At 53.5% G+C, this 9047-nt stretch overlaps 1 protein-coding gene across 1 annotated transcript in view; it reads left to right on the top strand.

The window, feature by feature from the left end:
• ASB13 (ankyrin repeat and SOCS box containing 13) overlaps positions 1–3257 on the top strand; it is a 20436-nt gene extending 17179 nt beyond the window's left edge. The window contains exons 5-6 of the mRNA XM_012664918.1: positions 2294–2485; positions 3022–3257. Coding sequence (XP_012520372.1) covers positions 2294–2485; positions 3022–3149 — 320 coding nt within the window. The 3' untranslated portion in view covers positions 3150–3257. The remainder of the gene's footprint in view (positions 1–2293; positions 2486–3021) is intronic.
• Positions 3258–9047: the final 5790 nt, after the last annotated feature.

The following is a 9047-nucleotide window of genomic DNA, read 5'->3' as shown; positions in this document are numbered from 1 at the left end:
GAGAGCTAGGATTACAGGCGTGAGCCACCGCGCCCGGCCGAGGCACATGTTTTTAATGGACATAAATGATCGCGTCATAGACTTACTCTGTTTCTTCCTTCCTCACTCGGCTCCGGACTTTCCAGATCAGCAGGTTGCCGTGGGCTCTCCTGGTCTGGCGTCTCTGTCGCCTGCGGAAGACTCCCATTCCCTCCCTGTCACGCCCAGTCCGGCGGTGCCCAGCACATACTTTGAAAGGAACCCCTGGTGTTCCCGGGAAGGCTCCTCTCTGAAAGAGCCCCCTGCCCGAGGCCAAGGAGCACGCAGGGAGGGGAGATGTTTAGGTGCATTTCAGCTGCAATTTTCTCTCCGACCGTGAGAGAGCATCTCTGCCCCCCTGGGCCTGTCTCCACGGTTCAGATAGAGATAATCGCTTTCCTTCCCGACTGGCAAGAACATGGCCAGGATTAATGACCTAAGTGAAAGCTACTTGGATGGTAGATTCCGTGGACGTTGCGGTTTATTTGTCATTACAAGTGTGTGTTTAGCTTAAATTTTATTTATTTATTTATTGGGAGACAGCTCTGTCACCCAGGCTGGAGAGCAGTGGCGTCAGCCTAGCTCACAGCGACCTCAGATTCCTGGTCTCAAGCGATCCTCCCTCCTCAGCCTCCCGAGTCGCTGGGACTACAGGCATGTGCCACCACGCCCGGCTAATTTTTCTATTTTATGTAGCGAGTGGGTCTCGCTCTTGCTCAGGCTGGTCCTGAACTCCTGGCCTCAAGCAGTCCTCCTGCCTCAGTCTTCCAAAGTGCTGGGATTTACAGGCGTTAGCCACCACGCCCGGCCTTAAAATTTATGTTTGCATTATGATTGCAGCACGATAAAATGACTCATTCCTATAGGCAATTATGGCAAGAGAACCCCTGATGTGAGAGAGTGGTCGGATTGTGGGGGAAATATTACTGGTATTTGATTTATTGGTTTTTAATATTATTTTTGGAATACATTCCTGCCAGAGTCAGTAATTAGGCAGTCTGGCCTTCTTCCTGACCGAAGGATCCTTTTTCCAGAGCTGCACCCCGAGTGTTGGCTGCGGGAGGCGAAAGGACCTTTCCTCATGCGTGTTGTCCCGTGTTGTGCTGGCTGCACGCTTAGGGTCACACCCTGAGCACCGTTATGAACGTGGGTCTTACGTTCTATCGTATTAGGAGATTAAAAATATTTTAAATCAGGAAGCAGAAAGCAGGATTTTTCAGATACTTTTTGAGCAGAGGGACTAGAAGATGTAATAGCCTCATACCCCTCATTTTCTTCTCTTTCGACCCTCTAAAATTATCCTTAAGTGGTAGCCATACTGGTGGTCTGACTTTTAAAAACCCCACTTTTGATAACATTTTACGATTGTGATTTGAACCTGTTATTTGCGGGATTCCTTTACTGATGCCGGGCTGTTTGCTTGGCTTCTTTAAAATACTTTTCTCTTATAACCTCTTGTCTACTAAGGAGCAGACTTCAAAGAAGACGGTATTTTCTTCCAAAACAAACAAAAAAAATCCCGAGGGCCCAGGAGATCGGGTCGTTTAGAATTGGTGATAGCCCTGCCCTAAGAATGGTGTTTTACACAAATTGTGTTTTTATCAAAATCTTCATCTTTTTAATGCCTAGAAAAATGCCCTATTTAGCTACTAATTCTTTGCATCTTTCTGAATATCTGCTGTCATCCTGAGAAAGAGGAGGAGGGCAGAGCTGAATTCACGGCTAAGAGGTTTAATGTCTAATCCAAACTCATGTCCTTTTGGGCACATGACCTGCTCTCCCTTTGTTCTCTCCTTCTGTACAAGAATATTTGTATTTTAGGAATATTCTTTCATTCAACCAATATCTTTGGGGCTTCTGTCCTGTGTCCACATTGGGAAAAAGCGGTGTGTGTGTTCGAGGCCAGGCTTGGGTCACCCAGCCTGGGCTTCCGGAGACCGAAGCAGACTGCCTAGGGCACTAGCGCTGACCTTTAACTCTTGAGGAACTTTTTTGTTTTGTTTTTCTTCTTTTTGGTTCTATTTCCAGTTCTAGGTCTTTATTATTGCCACCTGTCTTAGCTCTCTTCTCATAAGGAAAAAGAAAGAGTCATTACTGCTTTCGGATTTTGGAAAACGTTTTTGAGAAAGCTACAGCAGGGTCCGTCTTGATTTTGTCTTCTGGGTGGGGGTCACCTTTGCGCACCCACCGTGCCCGGCGAGAAGCGCGAGCTGATTGATCTCCTGGCTCCGAGTTCTCTCCTTGGTGACATTTGTTCTCCGCTCTGGACCTCCAGGGGCCAACGTGAATGCGGCGAAACTTCACGAGACGGCCCTTCATCACGCGGCCAAGGTGAAGAACGTCGACCTCATCGAGATGCTCGTCGAATTTGGAGGCAACATCTACGCCCGGGACAACCGCGGGAAGAAGCCGTCGGACTACACATGGAGCAGCACCGCCCCCGCCAAGTGCCTCGAGTACTACGAGAGTGAGTGGCCGCGCGGTGTCTGTGTCCCTGAGCCCCAGTCGTGGGCCCCGTCCTACAGCCGGGCCCTCGTTCTGCTGGGTCTCCCTGAGCTTCCGCGGAGGGCTTCGTCGTTAGTCCTGAGCTCCCGTGTCTGTGAGGGCTTTGTCTGCTGGGCTGTTTTGTGCTGGGGTCCCTGTGGGCTGCGGCAGGAGCTGGCCACCAGCACCACCCTTGGACGCGTGCCTCCTCTGGCCAGACATCTGGCAAAGGAGCCTGCTAGCCACACGGTATTTCTTTATAACGCTGTGGCTCAAACAAAGAAAACAAAACAAACCCCCAAAACTCATGCAGTGAAATTCCAGTGGACATCACCCCATTTCCATTTCCTGGTGTCACTTCCTTGGGTCCCCGCTGTCCTTGCCGAGAAGGCATGCGGGGTGCACGCTATTTCCAGGGGAGGGAGGCTTTTCCAGCTCTGTCTTACTCGGTGTAGCTTGCAGGGTGCTGTGCGCCTTCCTGAAACTAACCTCGCGTGCTTCCCCCCTCCCTGGTTGCAGAGACGCCTCTGACTCTGTCGCAGCTCTGCAGGGTGAGCTTGCGGAAGGCCACCGGCGTCCGCGGGCTGGAGAAGATCGCCAAGCTGAACATCCCACCCCGGCTCATCGACTACCTCTCCTACAACTGAGCGTGGGCGCCGCGGCCGGCAGGCTGGAGGGGGTCCTGCCTGTTTGTCTGAAGGGCGTGATCGCCGTAGGTAGAAAGACGCTCCTTTGAGTCCCTGTCGGCTGTCCTGTTCTCCCCGCATGCAGGAGAGTATTCCCAAGGCGCTGGGAAGGCTGCGTCTCAGGTGGCAGCGTGGATGTGCTGGTTCTCTGGAACCGCTGCTCTCCCATGAGCCCGGCCGTCCTGTTTTCCTCTTTTCACGGACCATCCTCAAACGTACTCTCAGGACAGACAGTTCAGGGAGCGCGGAGGAAGCTGGCCGGGCTGGGGACTCGGGGCAGCCTGCACAGACGCACCGTGTCCCAGGCACCGGCCGCCACCTCCGCGTGAGCACCAGGGCCACCCTCAGTGCTCGCGGGCGTGGGCTGTGCTCCAGAGGTCCCGGCCACGTGGCCTGGGCAGCTGCTCTGCTGACGTCCTGCCGCTTGGACGCTTTTCCTGGAGCAGCAGTTGGCACGTTCCGAGGTCCCCTGTGTGCAGGCGTATCTGTCACTCAGGGGCGTTATACGGGTTTCGTGGGGAAAGGCTCCGGCTTTGTATTCCCCACAGCTAGACGGTGTTTCTTAGAAGCTTGTCTTCAGTGTTCGGTCTCAAACTCTCGTAAAACGTTGATGTAGCAGAAAAACCTTTCCGAGGACACGCGGGCCGTCCGCCGAGGTTTCGTTAAGGAGCCGTTCAAACAAGCGGCAGCGCCAGGGTGTGTCTGAGCACATTCGCCCAGGTCAGCATTTGCAGCGGAGAGGGCTGCCGCGGGACTCTTTGGGGCTGGTTTTCATCTGTCCTGCAGCTGCCAAGTGAATTCCTCAGCCACCCTAAACTCTGCTAACCCTCTGAAGCTCTCGCATTAGTAGGAGAGGCTGCCAAGCCCACCGGACACCGGCCGCCGCCTGTTCATTCATTTTACAGATGCTCGTGGAACATCTCTCGGGCGCCAGGCGTCCTTCCAGCTCTTTGAGCTGCAGTGACTCCTCAGCCAAGGCAAGAAAAGAAAATGTTTCGCAATCCTGTCCTGCAATCACAGAGACAAGCGATTCTGCATTATAAGCCACAGGGCGAAATATTAAGGGCATATTCAGATTGCACTGGCCTTCCTAAGAGTCTGTATTTTCATTTAAAAAAAAAAACCACCAACAAAAGGAAGTAAAACCGAAGGAATTCAACACAAGAAGTTCAGGAAGGCCGGGCCCCGGGGGAAACGGAGGTGTCCCCTGAGGGTCGGGCCTGTCCCTCTGGCAGACAGTGTGCCCAGAAACGGGAACGTGGTTGTCTCCAGATACACCCGGGCCTGCCCGAGCCTCCCACCTTCCTGCCTCCGCCCAATGTCCTGGGGCCACTGTCCTGATGTGGACTTTCTCTGGGGAGATGGATGCCGCCCGAGGGACCGGGTGATGAGGCTGTAGGTCCTCCTCCACCCGTAAGCAGGGCTCCACCTGCCCCCAGAGCGTGAGGAACACAGTGGCCCGAGCTGGCCAAGGCTGCTGATCGTGCCGCACAACCAGAGGGCTGTCTCCACGTGGCTGTGTGCTGGGGGCTTGGGGACACATGGCTGGCGAAGAACGTCATACTGGCTGCCACGGGTCTTCCTTCTCAGGGGTCCTAGTTCCAGTGGTGCCACAGTCAGGCTTCTCTGATACGGAGAAGGAGAGCCACTCCCCCTCGCTTACAGTGTCAGATGTAACGTCTGGTTGAGTCAATGCTTCTGCATGGAATGATAATTTTAAAAAGCACTGGGTTCTGCCCCTTTCACTTTGTGACAGAATCGGGCCTCTAGCAGTGACATCTGGTAACGTCTCACGATGCGGCGCTCAGTGCAGCGTGGGGTCCCCACGGTCACTGCTCAATAAAAGTGGTCAATGAAGTTCATTCTTGCATTCACATGGCCTCTTCTTGTCGGGGGAGGAGACGCTGGGGCAGCTCACCTGCATGGGTGAAGAGGGGTTGCTCTCACCGTCCCATGTTCTGGAAGGTCGTTTGACAGCACTGTGGCTGCCAGGGATCCGCACCTTCCCGCCTCCACCCCCGTCTCCTGGGGCTGCCCCCCTGGTGTGGACTTTCTCTGGGGAGACAGACACCACTCGAGGGACCGAGTGACAAGGTTGCAGGTCCTTCTCTACCCATGAGCAGGGCTGTGCCTTCAGACATGTTTGTCTGCTCTTCTGGGTCTAGATGGTCCCAGCTGCAAAATCAGGATGATGGGTCAGAATTGGACCATCAAGATCTTAACGACCCACCTCTGGCTGGTCCCTTCATCCGCAGGGGAGGAAGTGGGACTCACAGGCTTTTGCGAGGCTGAAATGAGGTGACTGAAAGATGCCTTGAAGAGTGTAAGGTGCCCCCTACGTGGTGTGACGATTGCACGGGTCTGGTGGTGTTTGCAGCTCGCGAAGCTATGCGACCTCTTCTCTTTGGACCCGGGATGGCACCCCAGTTTCACATTTCAGGGGTCCTGTAGGCAGACGGCTTCCCAGTTTGCATTTTGAAACTCATTGTGCAGCTGGCAGATGTGGAGCAGACATTTGCGGCAAACAACTGCTAATCAAAATGCAAAGATCTTTTTATAAACCGTTAAGAACATGATTAATGACCCAGTAGGAAAAAACCCAGGCAGAGACTACGAACAGGGACTTTCCAAAGGAGAAATCTGCAAATGTCCAGTCACAGGAGCGGATGCTCAGCGGTGGTTAGGGGATGCGGGCTGGTGAATATCTAACTCAACAACGTGGTACATTCTGCGCCATCACCTTGACCACCATCGAGAGGTCGGATGGTTTCATAACGGACCATCTGGGCAAATGGGAAGGCGCGGGCAGCTACCGGGATGAGCTGACGCGTCTGTTCCGGAGAGCCGTTGGTTGATACCTGCTGCAGTAAAAACTGTGCACCCCTGTCCCCAGTCATTCTCCTTTTATATACATATACCCCAAAGAAATGCTCAGACATGAGGACGCGTTTGAGGATCTTTGGTGCAGCGACATTTGTAACAATGAAGCTAAGTCCACATCTGCAAGGGATGAGTTGTAGAATGTATTTGTATCGTGCCTGCAGCCCGTAAAAGTTAAGATGAATTAGAGTTACACGTTTTAACACAAATAGATCTAAAAAATAAAGTGGTAGATGAAAAAAGTTACCAAACCTTACCTATGTGTGGTATGAATCCATTTGCATAAATTAAAAACCAGCCTAAGTATCTGAGGATACCTGTGTATGGAGTGGATACACGAAATCATAGAAGCCACATGCCAGCATCATGGAGCACACGTGTGACTTGGGGGTGGGAACACAGGAACCTTTGTAACATTTCGTTTCTCAATGGATATGAAGCAACATGCTAGAATGCTACTATTCCTGTAGGGTGACAAATAGCTACACGGGCATTATTCTCCACGTGTTTTGATATTTAATTTTTTCATAATAGAAATTGAATGCACAGAGTGACAAAGGGCAAAAATGTTCTTAAAAAAAAAAAAAGGAAGAGATCTGTGTGTCCATTACAAATGAAATTCTGCTCAAAAATACCTTTCAGCTTCCTGCTGGCTGCAAGGTTGCGGTTTTGGTTGTGAGGTCTCGTATTCCACAGTGGCTGTTGACACTTTTTGGGGAACTGCTCCTCTGAGACCAGCTCCACGTTGAAAGCCCGCGGTTGTGCCGTTTGGCTCGCAGAGCCTCCCCCCACCTGCAGGAAGGTGCGGGATGAAAGGCCTTTCACTGCTCAGCTTCGCCCGCCCTGGCGCGGCCCTCTCCCTGCGACGCCTTCTAGGTGTGGCTCTGGAGCAAGTCCTCAGCCTCCAGCCCTCCCCTTTGGGGAGGTCAAAAACAGTTCCTCATAACAGAGGGGCCGTTTCGCAGTGAGGAGACGCAGGTGCACCCGCTGTCCCCAGCCTGTCCGCCCGCTGCCAGGGGGAGGCCTGGGCAGGTGAGGAGCACCTGGGCAGGCGAGGGGCAGAGGAAGGGGCCTGGTGGGACCCCAGGGAGGGAGTGGAGTCTCCCGTACGCAGAAACGCTACCTGTGGTGCTGCGTCCCTGCTTCCAGGTTGAGTTTGTGGGGAGCTCTGAAGTCATTTGGGACCAAGGGAATGGCTTCGCACGTCTGTTCCCTCCCTGCGCCACTTTGTCAGAGCTGTGGTTTCCTTCCAGGGGGCAACTCCCTTTCCTTCTAAACAGTTGAGCTCCTTTATTCACAAAGATGAGCGTGAAACCGGCTCTGAGAACAAAGCTCCGCAGCTGGCGCATCTGGAGAGCAGCTGTGCCGTTTGGAGATTAAGGCGGGACCACGGAGGGCCCTGGCCGGCTGTGCCCTGTGCGCCTGGGGCCGTTACTGTGCCCCCTGGAATGGCCGGGAAAGTATTTCCAGGTCCTGGAGCCTGCCTTTCCTCCTCTCCACGTTGGCACCACGTGGTGTGGACAGCCAGGCTCCAGTTATATTGGCATGAAAGTTCTGTGATCTCCAGCAAATTCAATGAAAATGTCTTAAGTTGGCTCAATCTAAACAGAGCGCCTCCAAAAAGCCTGATGTCTTCAAACCTTGAATAAAGGGAGCAAAGGTTTATGATGGTGCTTGCTGCACGCATGCTCGCTCGCTCGCTCTCTCTCTCTCTCTCTCTCTCTCTCTCTCTCTCTCTCTCTCGCATGCGTGCACGCGCACACATGCTTATTTCATTTGTTTATATAAAATTTCACTTTCCAGCGTCTGGGCTCCAGGTGTGCGGATGCTGTGAACACGGACTCTTTGTCCGGGGAGCATTTCACGCTGGACTCGGAGCCTGGATGTGCCCTTACTGCGGCGTCCGCAGGCCGAGTGATCAGCACAGAAACCGCCCGCAGCCTCTTGGTGTCCGTGCGAGTCCCGACGCCCGTGCTGCCGTGGGGGACAGAGGCTGAGACCGGACAGGGGGTGGCAGTGCTCACTCATTCCTCAGCCCACGTCCCCGTCCATCCCTCCCGTCCTTCTTTTCTTCCTTTTTACCAGTGGTTCTATTTTAGGTTCCCCGCTGGGCACTAAGGATACAAAAAACGTAAAAACCCATCCTGACCATGAAGGATTTCTGGGTCTGTTTCTCGGGGAGCAGGCGCGGAAGCCGGCACTGCATCCGTGATGTGGCAGGCGGGGGTGTGCTGTGGTCCAAACGTTTGTGTCCCCCCAGATTTGCCTGCTGAAATCCCAGCCCGCAGGTGAGGGTGTTGGGGGGTCAGTGATGAGGCTGGAAGAGCAGAGCTCTCACGGGTGGGATCAGCGCCCGCGTAGCCGAGGCCAGAGAGCGACCCCGCCCCTTCCACCATGCGTGGGCACGGCCAGAAGGCGCCGGACCGGCAAGCGGGTCTTCACCACATGCCAAATCTGCAGGCGCCTTGGTCTCGGACTTCGCAGCCTGCAGAGCTGTGCGAATCGAGTTCTGTTGTGTAAAAGCCACTGGTTTGTGTATTTGTTACAGCAGCTCGACCAGACTAAGACGAGGTATGAGGCCCAGACAGGAAAGGAACAACTAACCCTAAACTGCCGGGGACACTACTGAAAAAAAGAAGAGGTGACCTTTCACCCTGTTTCTAAAGTCTCGGGTTAGCAGAGACGATTACATAACATAAAAAACAAGCTCCTTTTTGCATTCACGGGGCTCTCTGGCTCACGAAGCTTTGCAGGGACTTCGACCGTCCGCAGTGCTTTTCCAGGGCCAGCGCAAAGCTACGGAGGACTTGATGGGGCTTCTCTCTTCTTTCATTCTTTTTCTGCCAAGCACGGAAATGGGAACGAGGCTTAATCCCGGGGAATTTTACTTGTGTCATAGGGTTCCTGGAATCCCTTCTTATGCTTACGGTTTCCAAATCCCTGGAAGAGACTTTGATCACACAGGGCAGGACGGGGCCG

This window comes from Propithecus coquereli, unplaced genomic scaffold (assembly GCF_000956105.1).
Source record: "Propithecus coquereli isolate 6110/MARCELLA unplaced genomic scaffold, Pcoq_1.0 Scaffold94, whole genome shotgun sequence".
Lineage (NCBI taxonomy): Eukaryota > Metazoa > Chordata > Mammalia > Primates > Indriidae > Propithecus > Propithecus coquereli.
The sequence above is the reverse complement of the archived record's forward strand: the minus strand, read 5'-3'. Positions and strand labels throughout refer to the sequence as shown.